Source organism: Oratosquilla oratoria, chromosome 7 (assembly GCF_046742065.1).
Source record: "Oratosquilla oratoria isolate Oo_2021 chromosome 7, ASM4674206v1, whole genome shotgun sequence".
Lineage (NCBI taxonomy): Eukaryota > Metazoa > Arthropoda > Malacostraca > Stomatopoda > Squillidae > Oratosquilla > Oratosquilla oratoria.
In genome coordinates, this window is record NC_134783.1 from 75,539,249 (window position 1) to 75,560,187 (window position 20,939).

General features: G+C 38.9%; 1 protein-coding gene across 3 annotated transcripts in view; it reads left to right on the forward strand.

Annotated features, from left to right (window-relative positions):
• Nucleotides 1-20,939, forward strand: part of Smyd5 (SET and MYND domain containing, class 5) — a 109,465-nt gene that overhangs the window by 23,970 nt on the left and 64,556 nt on the right. For all 3 annotated transcript variants that reach the window (XM_076188424.1, XM_076188426.1, XM_076188425.1), the window contains exon 3: nucleotides 6,880-7,007. In XM_076188424.1, the coding sequence (XP_076044539.1) occupies nucleotides 6,880-7,007 (128 nt within the window). The remainder of the gene's footprint in view (nucleotides 1-6,879; nucleotides 7,008-20,939) is intronic.

The following is a 20,939-nucleotide window of genomic DNA, read 5'->3' on the forward strand; positions in this document are numbered from 1 at the left end:
GCCATGCTCCTACCCTTGCCATCCCCTTTCCCCCTGCCCTCCTGCCCAAGCACTCCTCTTCCTCTGTCTGACCCTGATCCATATCCTCCCCCACCAGTACCCTAACACTGTACAGCAACCTACAACACATACTCGTACACAACATCAACATCTTAACATCTTACAACATAATATTGATGGCAACAACACAAAAAAAATATGAACTCAAACACTTCCTCAAACAACATAACATGCATGTTGCCATCATACAAGAAACAAAATTCCAAAAGACACCCACATTTCATAATTTCACTACCATCAGGCACAGACTTAGAGCAACAGCGGTGGACTCTAACCCTGATTCACCAGTCCATCTGCTTCATGGACACAATTGCCACTGCCAAAACTCTACTCCTTATCACAGACAACACCACTGAAACCCAATAAATCCAAATCCATACAGGTAGCAAATCTACATTTACAATAGAAATCATGTACATACACACCCAGTCATCCCCCACAGTTCCAAACAACTTTCAACCTAACCTTAAACAATTTGTCACCATCTCCAACCTTATCTTTCATGAGGACTTCAATTCCAAATTGTTGGCCTTGTATGTAAACAACCCCAATATGAACAGAGGTTTTGATTTGCAAACACAACTTGACTCGCTGAGCATCATGAACAACACCCATAATCACACACTTACTTCCACATCAAGTCCTCTACACCCCCCTCCTCTCCTGACATCACCCGTTCTCCCTGTCTAACCCCAACAATTTCATGGAAAAAGGTTGAAGCCCTCAGGTCTGACCATCTTCTAGTCATCATCATCATCATCAAAACATGATTCACCCCAGTTGGCCACAGACACACATACGTCAGTTCTAAGAAAGCAAACTGGGAAGCTTTCACTGAAGAGACAAAATAAGAATTTGAGACACAAAACAGTACACCAATCACAGACATAGATGCTGCTGTGCACATCTTCATTGCAATCATACAAAAAAGCAGACAAGAAATACATCCCCAGAGGCAACAGAAAATCACACAACCCAAACTGTACACCAGAAATCCAAGATCTCATCAGACAGCATGGCACACTTAAACACAATACCCCTACACCTGTCCCTCAGAACATAGCAGACTAAATACAAGCACTAAACAGTGAGATCAACAACAAAATACATGAACAAAAAACACAAAATTGGCAAATATTTGTCAACACAATCACAAAACAAACATCAGAAAACTGTACAAGACACTTAACTGTATTACACCATCCAACAGTAACACAACATGCTTTCACACAGCAATAACCATGGCAACAGTCAATTTACTCTCAAACAGACGACAAGCACACACACTAGTGAGACCAAAACTCGAGTATGCAGCAACACTATGGACACCCAGTACCAAAAAGAATATAAAAAAATTAGAATACAAAGAGCAACAACAAAACTGGCACCAACTCTTTCCAAAATGACATATGAACAAAGACTGTCCAAATTAGAATTACCAACTCTGGAACAAAGAAGGGAAAGAGGAGACCTACTGACTATCTATAGAATTATGAAAGGAATGGAAATCTTAAATAAGAATAATTTATTGAAATGGGACAATGGAAAAACAAGAGTACACAAAAAGAAACTCAAAAAAGATAATTACAGAAGAGATCTGAAAAAAAATAGCTTCCCACACAGAGCGATAGACATTTGGAACAAATTAGACAAAGAAACAGTGTGTGCAAACACTATTCAAGATTTTAAGAAAAAACTTGATGCTGAAAGATACAAAGACGGGTCACCATGAGCATAGCTCCCTTCCCATATAATACAACTAGGGGACGAGTGGACGGGGAGGGGGGGGTTGCCGAATTTATGAAGCGGCCTTGCTGTGGATGTGCTGTGTCTTGTGACACTGCTTCTGACCCAGGGCAGTGGACAGGATGCAGGGGTGACCCGTCATCCAGGAGGTGCCAAGATAAGAGGGAGGGAGGAGGGTGGAAGGGAGTGGAATATATAGGAAATGGAATGGGTGGGAGTGGTTTCTATGCCCTTTTCCTTTTGGCTACCCCCCGTGTAAGGGGAAAAAGCCCTTGGTATATGTATGTAGGTAAATACAACAGCCTACAGACCATACAAAACAAAACCCCAAAGACAATTACAGGCTGCACAAATACAACAGCCATAAAGCATTTACACCATGAAATGAAAGTCCTCAAAGTCAAGGATCACCTTAACATGAAAGGCACACAAACACTTGTTATAGCCTCCACAAACATAGCACACCCACTACACTACATAGCAGAACACCCACACATGCCAAGAAAAATCAAAACAACTCTCAGATTAGACCTGTTCAAAAACAACTTCTTCATATTTTCATACATTGCTGTACTTTTTCCCATGCTTTTTGACCTGAAAAGGCCAAAAATTATATCCATTTTTATTTACAATGTATGGAAGCATTGCCACATGGAGGCTAAAAATTTTCTATCTTACCAAAAGGGCCAATTTTGAGGTATTTCTGAGCATATTTTGTGGTATAGTATTTTATCTATCCAAGATAGAGCAAGAAATTAGGTCCCAAGTAAAATAGAATCTACTCTACATATAGCAACAATTAGAATTAATGAATTTTCCCTGTAAATTTTAAAAGATATGAAATTATTTGAAAATCCTGACTTTTTTGCTAACTTGGAGACATTTTTTTTTGTATGGATGATTGAATTTTAAGTGAATTTAGACCAAAACCTGTACATGATTTCAGCATCTAATTTCATACTTCATATTTACAGACACCTATTAATGATGTTGGGCAATACTGAACAGTACAAAAGCACAGAAACTCAATCCAAATCCAGAAAACTATTCACAAGCTACTTCATGATGGCATTAAGCAAGGAGCTACAAGGATGCACAGTTGATGGCTCAGAACCTCCACTTGCAGTCCTCAAGCAAGCATCAAGTCAGCCATCCACCAGATCTCAAACTGAAACCTTTCTGGTCAGATACCCTTCAGCTTGCATCAGAAGTTCTCAGCTTCCCACCAACAGACAACCATTCCAGTACTTCCTTTATCTCCAAAGTTTACCAGAAAATACAGGGAAACCAATGGTTCAAGACCTCACCTATGAAATGGTTGAAGATATCATCCCATTCTGGCAGATGGCTAGGATCAAGACAATAACCAGAGAGAACTGCTTGAAGCTCTTCATGAAAGTCCATGACAAACACAGAACACTAATGAAGAGCAAAAGAAGAGCAAGTGACCCTGGAGGAAAGAGGACTACATCTGTCTTGGAATTGGACAGTCTGTTCGACATAGGAGTTCCAGATGCTGTCCAGGATATAGAGAGCAACAGACTGTTATCCAGGGAGAAGAAAGATGAGGACATCAGATTCTACCAGGACCAGGACTGAGAGGAAAGGTCGCATGTTGGGTCATGGCAAGATCTTTGAGACAAGATCCCAGCAACAAGTAGGCTGAACTGATAGGCAACTGCAGAAGCAACAAGGTAATCATATTTTCATACTTTTACTAATCTTACTTTTGAATAGCACAAGTTGGAAGTTTTACATGCTTGTCACATTGTATTATTTTGCAGTTTTACATGCTTACCACAGTGTATTATTTTGCAGCTGGAGCAGAACGAGCTGACTACTAGGAAATGGCTGAGCTCACAGTCATTGTTCTTGGAGGCACACCTCCCCATGGGATTCACTGAAGTTGACTGGGCCATTCACCAGGCCAGATGGATAGCCAGGAACTTATATTCCATGAAGATGCTGATATTTTGTGACCAGCTTGAGTATGATGAAGAGACTGCTGCAAGGCTCGAATGACTCAACATCTTCCTGGTGCTGTTGTACACACCAATGTGGATGATGTCAACATCTGCTATGGATGTTCCTGTGAATGAGCTTCAGCTCATCCAGGACATGTTGAGATACAAGAAATCAGACCCAGAGGTTGCTGAAGCAGTTCTTCAGAAGATGGAAAATCACAAGTGGTATTTGACACAGGAGGCCATGCCATTTGCACTCCTCAGCATTAGGCTGAGCCACAAGCAGAAACAGGACAATGCTGCTCACCTGCATGCCACTCAGAAGCCAGACAGCTTCAGAAGGGGAAAAACTGTGTTTCTGAAGGTGACAGCCAAGATCACACTAGTAGATCTCATTGGTCCGGAATCCCACCCTCTGTTAGACATCCTCAGCATTGGACCTGACTGGCTCCTGGATTGGGTGGAATCATGGCCAGAGGAGGACTACAAGAAAGCCTTGGAATATGGTTGATAAATTTACCTAGTTGTATTATATGGGAAGGGAGCTATACTCGTGGTGACCCATCCTTGTATCTTTCAGCAGCAAGTTTTTTCTTAAAATCTTGAATAGTGTTTGCACACATTGTTTCCTTATCTAATTTATTCCATGTATCCACCACTCTGTGTAGGAAGCTATTCTTTTTCAGATCTCTTCTATAATTATCCTTTTTGAGTTTCTTTTTATGTCCTCTTGTTTTTCCGTTGTCCCATTTTAATAAATCATCTCTATCTAGGATTTCCATTCCTTTCATGATTCTATAAATAGTAGATCTCCTTTTTCTCTTCTTTGTTCCAGAATTGGTAGTTCCAGTTTGGACAATCTTTGTTCATATGTTAATTTGGAGGGAGTTGGGGCCATCTTTGTCTGCTCTTTGTATTCTTTCTAATTTCTTTATATTCTTTTTAGTACTGGGTGTCCATAGTGTTGCTGCATACTCTAGTTTTGGTCTTATTAGTGTAACTAATATTTTTTTAATAATTTCCTCATCCAAGTAGTCAAATGCCACTTTCATTGACCTTAATAGGTTGAAGGTTTCTTTGACTATTTTATTGATATGTTTGTCTGGTGACATGTCTTTGCTGATTATTATTCCAAGGTGTTTTTCAGAGTTCACTTTTTTGACTTCTTCCCCAATTTTATAATTTCACAATATTCTATTTTTACTTTTTCCAAACTCCATTATAATACACTTCTTGATATTGAAATTTACTTCTCACTTTTGACTCCATTTCCAGATTTTGTCTAGGTCTATCTGTAATGTCTCACAATCTTCTTCTGGACATACCTTATTTAGTATTTTGGCGTCATCTGCGAAGAAGTTCATATAACATTCCACTCTTTCATCCATGTCATTTATATATGTAGAGTAGATTCTGCTCATTCATTTGGTATCTAATTTGTTGCTCTATCTTGAATATATAGAAAATTATACCACAAAATATGCTCAGAAATGCCTCAAAATTGGCCCTTTTGGTAAGATAGCAAAAAATTTCAGCCTCCATGCAGCAATGCTTCCATACATCCTAGATAAAAATGGATGTAATTTTTGGCTTTTTCAGATCAAAAAGCATGGGATAAAGTACAGTAACATATGAAAATATAAAAAAGTTGTTTTTTGAACAGGTCTAACCCAGATCTATATCACACACAAATACTCTCTTCTCTTCCTCCACAACCACCAGATGCCAGCCTCCAGAAGCATATCCATAATCATATCACTCACTGCTTCATTAACAAACTGGAAGACAATAAATTGCTGCATGCCAGAGCCTTTGGTATCCATCCCTCTGAATCCTCTCTTCCCCCTAAAGACAGAGTCCACCTGGCCAGACTGTAGTGTAGCCACCATCCATCCCCTCTAAGCTACCAAAAGATGCTGGATGACTGCATTGCAGATATCTGTCCACTTCATCCCATACTATACAACACATTATGGAAGACTGCATTGTACACAGTCACACATGCCAACAACACAATATACACTTTATAAAGGATTTGTGGGAAAACTCCATTCCAGCCATGCAGTTCCTCAGGGAGACAGGACTGCTCAGCCAGACAGTCTAGGGAACAACAACAATAACAACCAGTCCTCCTAATAGAACATCACATGAAAATGAGAACTCAATTCACCAGAACCTGAAACACCACACACTCTTCACACTCTTCACACAATGTTTCACAACCACCACCAACAGCATGCAACAAAAAAAGCTACACCAGCAGCATACTACTCAAATACCTATAAAACACTACCACTCATATCACACAAAAATCCACACAGAAACACATACTCAGATTACTAAACAATCCCTTCAAGAAAGACTGCCAAACTCAATACTCCTATAACAACCCGTAGGCATAGCCCCAGAGAGAAAACCCTCCCATGCCTAACAAGAACCACATTGGCACACCTTTGCTCAGGACACTATCTAACAGTAAGGCAGTATCAGTACAGAATAGACTTGGCCAAAGTTTAGAACCGCCCCAGATGCAACCACCACACAGAAGACACAGAACACCTCATACTGCCATGCCCCACACTAACAATTCCCAGACAACAGCACAGAATCTCTTCCTTAAGTGACACATGGTCCCACCAGGAAGCTGTTGCCAGTTATGTAAATACCACAGGTCCTCTGCAAGTGAGACCAGGGATATTGGATTCAAGGCTGCTTTACTGAGCAAGTATGTAGTAAGGACATAATGCATTGAATTCCCCGCTTCAGTAAGTCCATAAAGTGGTATTATCCTAGCCCTCTCTAAGAGGAGGAGTTCATGACATTAAAGTGAATGTGTATATGTATGTATAATGTACATGTATTTACATAAACATGTATGAATTTTGGAAAGTCAGTAAGTCAGTAAAATGTCAGCACAAGTAGATGTAGAGCAACATATTCTATATTGCCCTTCTTCAGCAATACAGTATCTTGTCCTTTAGTGATTTGTGGGCCAATACAGTGGCTGTTGCCAATTACTTGGGTACCATGGGTCCTCTGTGAGAGAGACCAAAGCAATGAATTGACTGATTGATATGGTTTTTGTTTATATGTATCTTAATTTTTGCAGGGTAAAGGCCTATTTGCAACAAAAAGTTTCAAGGAAGGGGAAGTGATATTTGAAGAAAGGCCTCTCGTTTCTTGTCAGTTTCTTTGGAATGCTGCCTATGGCTACTTGGCATGTGATTTCTGCTTAAGGTGAGTATTCATGTATTATTTTTTTTCTTTCTTTTTCCATACAACTCGGCATTAATACCTTGAACCAGTTTTATTTTCAGTTACAGTTACAGTTGATTTGTAAGTTCCTCAAGATACATGACACTATAAATTCCCCAATTACAGCATCAGTGCAAATTGTTCATGACTTTTGTGAGGTCACTAGTATCAGTGACCATCTTCATGACATGTTTAGAATGTTGTCATATATGGCTTGTGGTAGGTGCTTATGCTATTGTGGAATCAATGCAATTTACAGTACTATATTGTTTTGCGTCATGAGCCATGGTAGGTGCTACTGCAAAGAAAAGAAACCTGTTTCAGAAAAAGAAAGCCGTATTTTTCGGACTATAGCCCGCACCGTTATATGACCCACACCCCCTTACACCTTAGTGAAAATCCACACAAGACCCGCACCGCTGTATGACCCGCAGTCATATGGCATGCATGGCACTGTAGATCCGACGATGTATACTACCCATGCATGGGTGGCCAAAGGCTCAGCTCACGGCGGTTGTTGTTACAGCCGGCCGTTGACGTGGTGATCAAAGTAATTTCAAAGCTGAGGCTTTTTCTAAATTTTCTGTTTCATCAATGCTTATGTGATTTATAAAAAAAGATACATGTTTTCCGATATTGGCAGGTTTCTTGGTGATATCTTGCTTTTCAGGATTCATCATACATCAAAGGCCAACACGTACGTACACAACCTCACAATTTGGTTTCTGAAGCTGCCACTAGATGTAGTGGTAGCTTTAATGAAAGAGGGGTGATCTCGAAAGTGTGCAACTGATCTTACGATGCCTTTGGGATGGGTCGAAGACGCGGCATTGCGATTCATGATCATGATCCCAGCATTCCTCCTGTCCTATTTATTTCTGATTGTGATGAAGATGAAGAATAACCAACAAATTACATTTCAATGTATTTTATTACACTTATATATATATTACAAAGAACCTTAATCAATTTGTGTAAATAATGCCATAAAACCCTGTTTGGTTGTTTACCGGTAATCAATCAATTGGTTTATAAATGCCATACAAAGACTGGTAATTAATTATTAAACCAAACAATTTCCAATGGTTAGTTTTCAATAGAATAGAACAATAATAGAGCACATTACTGAACTGTTATGAACAGAGTCAATGGAGCACATCGTTATTAGAAAAAAAGCAGTCAGTGATCACAGACGACAGAGTCAATAATGTTTATGAAGGCGTATCATCGCTCACGAAGCCATCGAATTCCTCATCCTCTGTTTCGTCATGGAAGAGGTTGTGGTATAAATCGGCCAATTCTGATGCAGTGACCTCATCCGTTTCCATTTCGATTTCGGATTTGTCCGATTCCTTTTCCAAGTTGTAGTATGCATCGAACATTGCAGGATGGCACATTTCTGATTTACGGAAATCGTTCTGAATAGTCAATTCTTTAATTTTTCTCCATGCTTGAACGACCCATTATGCACATGTAATGCACAAATTTAGCATTAAGGAATCAGGTACAGTTTGTAATTTGTAACTGCGAAAATGGCTGCCCGCTTGTTTTTGTTTGATCGCGGCACACGATGTTGGTGTTGGTACCAGTCAGTCTTGTATTGTATGTTCATGCTGTTTAGTTAAGCCTGTTTTATTTGTGACAATGCCTTTATTAATAACAAGAGCATGTAAAGTGGGTAAGATACTGACAAATCCTACCTTCTCTTTGTCGTTTGTCTCGATCGTGCGCGCTGTAATATGACATTGATCAACTTTCATTCGACGAACCCGGTCGGGTCGGTCCTCCCGCAAATCCCCGATCCGAGAGGGCACCCAACTAAACTAAACTAATCGTTCAATTTTTTTTTTTTCTTTTTTTTTTGACTGCGTAAGAGGGCAATTTCTAACCAGAATCCACAGATGACCCGCACCTTTATATCACCCGCACCCCCGATTTTTGGCCCCTTTCTGAGGCAAAAAGCCGTGGGTCATACACTGAAAAATACGGTACCATGTTTAATGGCATATGACCCATTTTTTTTTCCTCTTCTCTCTCTCTCTTAGAAAATATATATATTTTTCCTCTTCTCTCTCTCTTTAGAAAATATATCCTAGACCTTATATGCAGTATTGAGGTATCTGGTAGACTAATGTTTGCCTAAACACCGGAGACCCCAGGTACTGATAAATTTCTACAATTACACATGCATTGAATTTCTAAATGAAACTTACATTGTTCTAATTATTCATATACTAGTTTCCATTGTAAACCAAATGATTCACACACCCATCCATCCCTTCTACAGTCTTGTTGGGGACCTATGTGGCACTTTCTGGTACATAAAGAATATGAACATGCATCTCTTGGGAAAAGAAAAACAAACACCCAAAGTTTTGGTATTCAAAAGTTAAAGAATTCATAATTTTGGAAAACATAGTCAAAGTTATGCTATTCAAAAACTTATGAAATATATATTTTAGGAAAACCTAGCCAATAATGACAAATATATATAATAGAATAATAGCAGCCTTTTCACTAAAAGGTTTCAAAATATTATAGATGAAGCATTGCAGCGAAATCAGTAATTTCAGACTTGTTACACAAGTTTTACTTGTTCATTTTTTATTTAAACATGAACTGAAATTAAAGTATATTTATGCAAGATCCACTTCTTTTTAACTAAACATGATCTAAGCTGGTAATTGTAGCTGTGCTTTCAAAGCCTACACCATGTAACAGTCCATGTGAAAACCATCCCAGGCAGTGTTTGAAAATTGCAACTGCTGACAGATTAGTCAAAGTAAACACCATTTTAGGATGAAGCCTTTATTGAATGTACATTTCACTTGGAGCTTTTTAACCCCTTCCATACGGTGCCGCACACGTAGGCGTCATGAGGAGCAAGTGGATTCGCGACGCTGCCATATCGGCGTCTTGATTATATTTATTGTAGTCGCCCCTGTGTTTTTACATTCTCCCAAATGCGCCCTTAATCCCATTCTCTGTGGTTTTCAAAATTCGCGGGTGAAAGAGAGAACGATCGATATAAGCGGCGACTATATTTTATGATGCGAATATTATTTCGTTACGTCGTACGGCTGGCATTGGCTGCTGCCCGCGAGATTTAAGTCCCGTATTGAAGTGGTTAAAGTGCAGCCACTAAAAATATGAACTCATGAGTATATGAAACCCTCAGAAAGGACAGGGAAGGGATGGAAGAAGAGTTGCAAAAGAGGCTGGGATAAATCACAGATGGTCTAAAAAAAAAAAAAAAAAAAAAATCATCATCATCACCATGGGAAATAAATAAACTACTGAGGGTGCAATATTGAACATTTCTTTGTTTTGTTCTGTAGTATAAGTCCATGAATAACCACTTCTTCCTGACATTTCCTCTTTAACCTGTTAATTTTACATACAATTGGTGAGGAACAGTGTGGGTTGCATGGATCAGATTTTTGTGGTAAGACAGATATGTGAGAAAGTTTTAGGAAAAGTTAAGGATATTGTTTGGGCCTTTATGAATTTGGAAAAGGCTTATGACAGGGTAGACAGGAAGTCACTGTGGGAGATATTACAGATATATGGGATAGGAGGAAAGCTTTTAAGAGCAGTCAAGAGTTTTTACAAGAGTAGTAGAGCTTGTGTTAGAATCAGAAATGGAGAGAGTGAGTGGTTTGAGGTAAAGGTGGGACTTCACCAAGGATGTGTTATGTCACCTTGGTTGTTCAATTTATCCATGGGTGGGGTGTTGCGAGAGGTAAATGGAAGGGTAATGGATTGGGGATTGTAGATAGTTAAAGGAAAAGGAGAAAGGTGGTGAATAAGCTAGTTGTTGTTTGCTGATGACACTGTGCTTGTGGTAGGATCAGAGGAGGAATTAAGGAAGTTAGTGTCAGAGTTTGGGAAGGTGTGCGAAAGAAGGAAGTTGAAGTAAATATGGGTAAAACTAAGGTGATGAGATGTATAAAGGGAGAAAGTGGCAGCAAACTGTCTTCTGTCCTTTTCTGTCCTTCCTCAGCAGACATTCCCCTCTTTCCCAAAGCCCTTTTTACTCCTTCCATCCATCTCATCCTAGGTTGCCCCATCATGTTCACTCCCTCCACATCTGCCTTCCATACCTCTTTTACTAGTCTTTCTTCACTCATTCTTTCCATGTGTCCAAACCATCCCAATACTCTTTCATCAACCCTATCTTCCAATTCCTTACCACCCTGTTCTCCTCCTCACCTCCTCATTTCTCACTCTATCCAGCCTAGTAACCCCTATCATACTTCTCAGACACCTCATCTCAAACACATTCAAACTCCTTCTCTCTTCCTCTTTTATGTTCCATGTTTCTGCCCCATACAGTGCTGTTGGCACAATCACTCCTTCATACAATCTCCTTGTAGCATCCATTCCCAAATGTCTATTTCTCATTACACTTTTTAATCCACCAAGGCATTTACTCGCTTCTCTCAATCTACATTCTACCTTCACCTCCACTCCACCTTTTCCTGCCACATTTGCACCCAAGTATCTAAAACTATCTACTTCCTCCAGTCACTCTCCCATAATGCTCACTTACAGCCTGCTGCCACTTTCACCCCTTGTACATCTCATCACCTTACTTTTACCCACATTTATCTTTAGCTTTCTTCTTTCACACACTCTCCCAAACTCTGTCACCAACTTCCTCAATCCCTCCTCTGATCCTGCTACAAGTGCAGTGTTGTCTGTAAACAACAGCTGGCTCACCTCCAACAGAAAAGGAAGACTAATGGAAACTTAGAAAATTCTTTTGAGAGGCAAATTGAAAAAAAAGTAATAATGAAGAAACAAAGGTGGAAGAAAAATGGACATTTGGAAGGAAATCTATAATGAAGGTGTGGATAAATGTGTTCTTACTTACTTCTCACTTCAGCTCCCAGTTGTAGGCGTTATCCCTGTCAGTGGTCCCAGCATGTTCCTCCATCTGGCTCTATCATGGAAGGCCCCTTCCTCCCTCAGAGTTTCGATGTTGGGCAAGTCATGTCTGCTGAGGGCTTCTTCAACATTTTCTTTCCATCTCTTTCTCGGTCTTCCTCTTGGCCTTCTTCCATCCAGCATCCACTCCCAGCATCCCCTTGCAATTCTTTCTTCATCCATTCTTTCTAAATGTCCTAACCATCTTAACTGGGCAGCATCTATTTTGCATAGCATGGAACAGACGCCAATGCTTTTCCTTATATCTTCATTTTTTAGTTTATCTCTCCTCGTCTTTCCAACTATGGCTCTTAATGGTCTCATTTCCGCTGCCTGAATCCTGCTTATGTCTACTTTTGTCATTACCCAACTTTCTGAACCATATGTTAGGGTAGGTGTCAAGACAGTATTGAAAATAATCCTTTTCACTTCTAAAGATACATGTTTTTCCTTTATTATTGGCCAGAGAGCTCCAACATTTGCACTAAATTTATTTATTCTTTCTGAAATATCCCTCTTATTTCCACCCTCCTTAATGACTACACTTCCAAGATATTTGAAGATGTTTGTATTTTTTACCATCTTATTTCCTATGGTGATGCTGAACTCATGTTCTTCTCTTCTGCTAACGGTTAGTATCTCTGTCTTTTCTACATTCATTTTCTTGCCTTTCCTTATAAAACACTCATTCCACCTTTTTATGTCTTCTTCAATCTCTTCCCTATCTGTGCTCCATTCAGCTATATCATCTGCATGAGCCATTATTCTGTTCTTATAGTTTTCTTCTTTACCTTCTTTAAAATCCTCTATTACAGTTTCCATATATGCTATAAAGAGCAGAGGGGATAACACACTTCCTTGTTTAACCCCTGTTTCTACAGGGAACCACTTTTCTGACCCCTTTGATGTTCTAACACTGCATACACAGGGGTAATACAAACTTTTTATAGCTTTCTTTAGATGTCCCTTGATACCATACCTCTTGTCCATACATCTCCATACCTTTTCACGAGGTATTGAATAAAAAACCTTCTGTAGATCAATAAAAGCGATGTATAGGCTTTGGTTATACTCCCATGCCTTCTCTATCACCATCCTTAGTCCAAAAGTTAAGTCCGTTACTGATCTATTACTTCTATAACCATGCTGCTCCTCTCCTAATAATGGTTCTACTAGGTCTCTTACTCTTCTCTCAATTATTCTCTCATATAGCTTTGTGATGTGGGGTATGAGGGAAATCCCTCTATAGTTGTTACAATTTCCAGCATCACCTTTACCTTTGAAAATTGGGACTATTTGGGTTTTACCCCACTCCTCTAGTATTGTTCCTTCTCTATAGATCTTATTTATGAGCTTCAATATTGCTGTACTACATTTCCTCCTTCCTTTATTAGCTCTATTGATATTTCATCTACTCCTGGTGTTTTGGAATTCTTCATTTCTCTCAATGCCCATTCAAATTCTTTTTCTGTGATTTATTATGTTCTTCTCCATCTAAATCTTTCTCCGTCTCTTGCCATTGTTCCTCATTTCCTGCATTTAGGAGCTCTTGGAAGTATTCTGTCCATCTGTTGTCTATCTCATCCTGATCTGTAAGAACATTCCCCTCTAGGTCTTTAATGTTATATTGTTTTGCCTTGCTTTTCCTATATGACTTTGCTATACCATATAATAACTTTTTTCCTTTCTGCAAATCCTCTGTCAATCTCTCTCCCAGATCTTTCCATGTCTCGGTCTTTGCTCGATCTTTTGCAAGATTTGTTTCTTTCCTTGCCAGTACATATTCTGCTCGGCTTTCAGGTGTTCGTCTTCTTAGCCACTTTCTTAACTTTAAAGTTTTGTTCTTTACTGCCTGTTTGACCTCCTCATTCCACCAAGGTGTGTGTCTTTTCCTATTTCCTCCAATCCATTCTACCCCTAAAGTTTCTTCTGCTACCTCACTGATTGTTTCTTTCAAAGTGTCCCATCTTTCTTTTTCCTCATCATTTTGCTTCTCCAATTTTTGTGTAAGTTTAGTTTTATAAGCATTCTTTTTATCTTCCTCTTGCAAACTTTTTGTTTTAATTACTTTTCTTTTTCTACATTGCCGTGGTTTTACCTTACCGATCTTAAGATCAGCCACTAGTAACCTGTGGTCTGAATCTAAACTCACTCCTGGTATTACCTTTATATTGGTGAAAATTCTTCTGTCTGAACATATTATGTAATCGATAATTGATTTTTGATCAAACTGTCCTGTATTTTGATTCCATCTATATCTAGTGAATTTATGTTCCTCTTTATGTTGATAAAAGCCATTCATTATTTTCAAACCATTTCTCATGCAGTAGTCTATCAGTTTTTCTCCTTCTGAGTTTCTTGTCTCTTCTCCAAATGTCCCTATTATATTTTCTATTCCTTCTCTTTCCTTTCCTACTCTAGCATTAAAATCACCAATCAAAAGTCCTATATCGCCATCTAGAATCTCATATTCTTCCTCTAAAAGATCTAGGAAATTTTCTTTTTCTTCTTCAGGACATCCCTGTTGTGGTGCATACACTTGATATATATTGTACTTTCTTCCTTTTATTCGTATTGTACACTTCATTAGTCTTTCATTGATCAATTTCACCTCTTGAATATACTGTGTCAGTCTTGGTCCCACTATCATAGCTACCCCGTGCCTTCTCCCTCTCTCTTCTGATCCACAGTACATTAAGGTATATCCCCCTCCGAGGTCTCTTCCTTCATCTTTTCCCTAATGTCTTGTCTCTGCCATTCCTATAATGTCTATCTTTCTTTCATTCATCATCTCCAAGATTTCTTCTTCTTTGTCTCTATATGTTGCGATGTTAATCGTTGCAAGTCTTACTTTGTGGAGTGTCTTGTGCGAATTTCCTTTACGTTTCTGATTTCGTTTACCAAAGAGCCGTCTGGATAAATATGTACTTAGACAAAAACATGGAAGGGTATATATAAAATCCTGGTATAATAAAAAGTGCAGTGAGGCAAAATACAGAAGAGATAAAGCCTGGAAAAGGTGGAAAAAGGAAAAAAACTGAGAAATGGAAAATATACACCAAACTAAGAAATGAATATGTAAAATTACATAGAGAAGAAAAGAGAAATTATGAAAAGGACATAATAGATAAATGTAAAGATCAACCCAAACTATTTCATAGATATGTAAACGGCAAGCTAAAAAATAAATAGGAAATACAGTGGAACCTCGCCATTCATACACAATCCGTTCCAGGAGGCTGTTCGAATGGTGATTTGTACGAAGGGCGAATAATTTTTTCTAATAAAATATAATGTAAATTGGATTAATCCATTCCAGACCCACAGATTATTGCTTATTGTAATAATATTTTAAGCATAGAATACATAAAAACTATGAAAAACAATAAATATACAGTACTGTACAGTACATGAAATAAAAAAAATCTAACTGGACTTTACCTGTACTGAGGTGAGCTGATGGCATAAGTGGAAGGTGTAGAGGAGGAGGAGGGATGTTGATGTTACTGTTTGGAAGGGGAGTCACCTTCCATATAAACATCAGGTAACATCCCTTCAGGTGTTTTCTCTCTTTCTGGTGTTCTTTCTTTTTTCTGTCTTTTTGCACTAAAAGAATCTTGGGATTCTTTCTTTAAAAACCTGTCCAATGTTGTCTGCCTTTGACGATTTCTCAGAATTTTTCTAAAATGGTCAATAACATTGTTATTGAACAAATTGATGCTCCTGTTGACCACAGCAGTGTTAGGATGCCATTTTTCCACCACTCTGTGTTTTCTCCCAGTGATAACACAGTTCTTTAATTTCTGCAGTGGAAATGCTTCCCTTACTACTTTCCTCCTCTGAAGAAGAAAGTTCTTCAACCACTTCTTCTTGCTGCTCCCTGTGCAGTTCTTGGAGTTCTTCAGTTGTCAGCTCATTTCTATGGTCTTCGACCAACTCCTCCACATCATCACTGTCTACATCCAATCCCATGGACTTCCCCAGGGACACAATATCATCCACCACTACAGGCTCCGTATGAAAGCCTTCAAAGTCACTGGCTGCCACACAGTCTTGCCACAGATTCTTTCAGAGTTCAGTGTCCTGAAAGAAACTTCCCCCAAGGCTTTGTCTGTTATCCTCAAACAATGAAGGATATTGAAATGGTTCTTCCAAAAGTCCCTGAGGGTTAGTTCTGTGTCAGAGGTCACTTCAAAGCACCTTTGAAAAAGTGCTTTTGTGTAAAGCTTTTTGAAGTTTGAAATGACCTGCTGATCCATGGGCTGGATTAGAGGAGTGGTATTAGGGGGCAAAAACCTCACTTGGATGAAGCTGTATTCACCCACCAGATCTTCCTCCAAGCCTGGAGGATGAGCAGGAGCATTGTCCATTACCAGAAGGGCCTTGAGTGGTAAATTTTTCTGCTCTAGATATTTTCTCACACTCGGGGCAAACACTTCATATATCCACTCGGTGAAGAACTGCCTTGTTACCCAAGCCTTACTATTAGCCCTCCACATTACACTGAGTTTACTTTTTATAATATTATTTTTCTTGAACACTCTTGGGTTTTCTGAGTGGTAGACAGGCAAAGGTTTAATTTTGAGGTCCCCACTAGCATTAGCACACAACAAGAGTGTAAGTGTGTCTTTCATAGGCTTGTGTCCTGGCAATGATTTCTCCTCTTTTGTGATGTAGGTCTTCTTAGGCATCTTCTTCCAGAAGAGACCAGTTTCATCACAATTAAAAACTTGGTGAGGAGTAAATCCCTCACTCTTTACATAGTTTTTAAATTCCCCAACAAACTTTTCAGCAGCATCTTTGTTTGCACTGGCAGCCTCCCCACACCTAACAACACTGTGAATACCACTTCGTTTCTTAAATCGATGAAACCACCCCCTACTTGCTTTGAATTCATTACTTTGTGCACTGGTTCCAGAGCTGTCTCGCTTAAGGTCATCATGCAACGCTTTGCTTTTTCACAAATTATTGTTTCAGAAATGCTGTCACCAGCAAGTTGTTTTTCGTTAATCCAAATTAACAAAAGTTTTTCCACTTGTTCAATTATAAGTGACCTGTTCACAGCAAGAACGGTCACTCCTTTTGCCACATTAGCCTCTTTTATTATGTCTTTATTTTTCAGTATAGACGATATGGTTGATTTCGCCATGCCATACTGAGTTGCCAGGTCAGAGATACGAGTTCCACTTTCAAACTTCGCAACGAGTTCTTTTTTTCAATTCAATTGTCATTCTCACTGCTTTCTTTTTAGGCTTGGTTGAATCACTGATCTTTTTTGGACCCATGGCTGCACTATTTTTAATAAAGATAACAAAAGATAGCAATAAAGTAGCACAAAGTTTTGTGAAGCTTGCGTGGATGATGCGTAGTTTATGGAAGCTAGCACGAGACTAAGCTGAAGCGAATGCATGGTGCGACCAGTAAGAAGGTGACGCTGTCTGAATTGCGGGACAAGTACAAATGACGATTTGAATTTTACCCTGAATAAGTTGGACGAATAACGAGTTGTACGAATAGAGAGGCGGACAAATGATGGGGTTCCACTGTACACAAATTATGTCAAGGTAATAGAGAATACACAGAAGATATAGAAATGGCAGATATTATGAACAAACATTTCAAATCTGTATTCACCAAAGAGGAAAAAATCTACAATACTGTGATCAAAGAATTGAAGTAAGATTTCCTCCATTGAAGAAATTAAACATTACTCAGAATGAAATAAGGAATCAAATATTAAAGCTTGACGTTAACAAGTCACATGGCCCAGACGGAGTTGCAAACTGGATACTGAAGGAATGTATAGATGAACTAACAGGAAAAATATACAAAATAATTGAATGCTCACTCAAAGAAGGAAAACTACCAGGAGACTGGAAAAATGCCAATATAGTGCCAATATATAAAGGGGGAAATAAGGAAGACCCAACAAATTATAGACTGGTGTCCCTAATGAGTACAATAGTTAAAATTTGTGAGAGAATCATCAAAGATAGATGGACAAAATATCTGGAGGAGAATAATATACTGAACCCGAGGCAATTTGGATTCAGACAAGGAAGATCATGTACCACTAATTTAATTTGTTTCTATTCAAGATTGATAGATATATTGCAAGAAAGGGATGGCTGGGCAGACTGTGCCTTTCTTGACCTACAAAAGGCATTTGATAAGGTACCACACAGAAAATTACTACATACTGGAAATAATAGGAGACATACATGGAAAACTATTGGATTGGATGGAGGACTTCCTACATGGAAGAAAAATGAGAGTGGTGCTCAGAGACAAATATTCAAAATGGGAAGAAATGAGTAGTGGCATCCCACAGGGGTCAGTACTAGCTCCGATAATGTTTGCTATATATGTAAATGACATGGACAAAGGCATTGAAAGTTACATGGACTGCTTTGAGGATGACACAAAATTATTAACCCCTTCCATACGGTGCCGCACACGTAAGCGTCATGAGGAGCAAGTGGATTCGCGACGCTGCCATATCGGCGTCTTGATTATATTTATTGTAGTCGCCCCTGTGTTTTTACATTCTCCCAAATGCGCCCTGAATCCCATTCTCTGTGGTTTTCAAAATTCGCGGGTGAAAGAGAGAACGATCGATATAAGCGGTGACTATATTTTATGATGCGAATATTATTACGTTACGTCATACGGCTGGCATTGGCTGCTGCCCGCGAGATTTAAGTCCCGTACTGAAGTGGTTAAAGAAAATAAACTCCGAAATAGACTGTGACTCATTGCAGAGGGATCTGAACAAAGTCTCAGAGTGGAGCAAGAGATGGGAGGTAGAATTCAACATCAAGAAGTGCAGTATAATTGAATTTGGAAAAAACAAGAAGAGAATATCAGAACAGTATAAAATTGATGAAAAAGAAGTAAAGAAAGTAAATTCTGACAGGTATCTAGGAGTAATCATCACCAAAGACATGTTACCAGATAAACATATAAATAGAATAGTCGGAGAAACATACAATTTGTTGAGATCAATAAAGGTGGTCTTCAAATACCTGGATAAGGAAATGATCAAGAAAATATTACAAACACTGATAGGCCAAAACTGGAATATGCAGCGCTGTTGTGGTCACCCAGTACAAAAAAGAATATAAGAAAATTAGAAAGAATTGAAAGAGCAACGACAAAGTTGGTTCCAACACTTGCAAACCTGACATATAAACAAAGACTGGTCAAACTGGAGTTGCCAACCCTAGAACAAAGAAAAGAATGAGGGGACCTACTAACCATCTACAGAATTATGAAAGGAAAAGAATGCCTTCATAGAGAGGACTTATTAAAGCGGGACAGAGGAAAAACAAGAGGACATGCAATGAAACTCAAAAAGGATAACTACAGAAGAGACCTGAAAAAACAGCTTCCCACACAGAGTGATAGATATATGGAACAAATTGGATGAAGAAATGGTGTGTAAATGACGTGTAAATGACACAATACAAGAATTTAAGAACAAACTTGATCTTACGAGATATGAAAACGGGTCACCACGATCATAGCTCCCCTTCCCGTATAATACAACTAGGTAAATACATATATAGCAAACATCAGAGCTAGTACTGATCCCTGTGGGATGCCACTACTCATTTCTTCCCATTTTGAATATTTGTCTCTGAGCACCATTCTCATTTTTCTTCCATGTAGGAAGTCCTCCATCCAATTCAATAGTTTTCCATGTATGCCTCCTATTGTTTCCAATTTATATATCAATTTTTCATGTGGTACCTTATCAAATGCCTTTCATAGGTCCTGGAAGGCACAGTTTGCCCAGCCATTCCTTTCTTGCAATATATCTATCAATCGTGGATAGAAACAAATTAAATTAATGTACATGATCTTCCTTGTCTGAATCCAAATTACCTCATGTTCAAAATATTATTCATCTCCAGATATTTTGTCCATCTATCTTTGATGATTCTCTCCCAAATTTTAACTATTGTACTCATTAGGAATACCTGTCTATAATTTGTTGGGTCTTCCTTATTACCCCCTTTATATATTGGCACTATGTTGGCATTTTTCCAGTCTCCTGGTAGTTTTCCTTCTATGAGTGAGCATTCAATTATTTTGTGTATTTTTCCTGTTAGTTCATCTATACATTCCTTTAGTATCCAGTTTGCAACTCCGTCTGGGCCATGTGACTTATTAACATCAAGCTTTAATATTTGATTCAAGGGATCAAATATTAAAGCTTGATCACATTTTTATAGATTTTTTTCCTCGGTGAATACAGATTTGAAATGTTTGTTCATAATATCTGCCATTTCTATATCTTCTGTGTATTCTCTATTACCTTGACGTAATTTAAGTTGTTTCTTTTTAATTTTTAGCTTGCTGTTTACATATCTATAAAAAAGTTTGGGTTGATCTTTACATTTGCCTATTATGTCCTTTGAGATGAGGTGCCTGAGAAGTATGATAGAGGTTACTAGACTGGGTAGAGTGAGAAACGAGGTGAGGAGGAGAGTGGGGGTGGAAAGGGAATTGGGAGATAGGGTTGATGAAAGAGTATTTGGATGGTTTGGACACATGGAAAGAATGAGTGAAGAAAGATTAGTAAAAGGTGTGGAAGGCAGAGGTGGAAGGAGTGAACATGAGGAGGCAATGGAAGATGAGATGGATGGATGGGGTAAAAGGGCCATTGGGAAAGAGAGGAATGTCTGTCAAGGAAGGGAGAAGACAGAAAATAGGGGTGAATGGAGAATGGTTATGTATGGATGATTCTGGGATGCTTGAAAGGGAGTGGGTGGGGGATGGGGGATGAGGGAGTATGTGTGAAAAATGAATTGACAGGCAGAAGTGATTTCTCCCCATCTTCTCCATTTGTACATGAGGGGATGGAGAGGGTAGTCGCCACTTCAATGAAGCGGCCTTGCTGTGGATGTGCTGTCTTGCAACACTGCTTCTGATCCAGGACAGTGGGCAAGATGCAGGGATGGCCCATCATCCAGGAGGAGC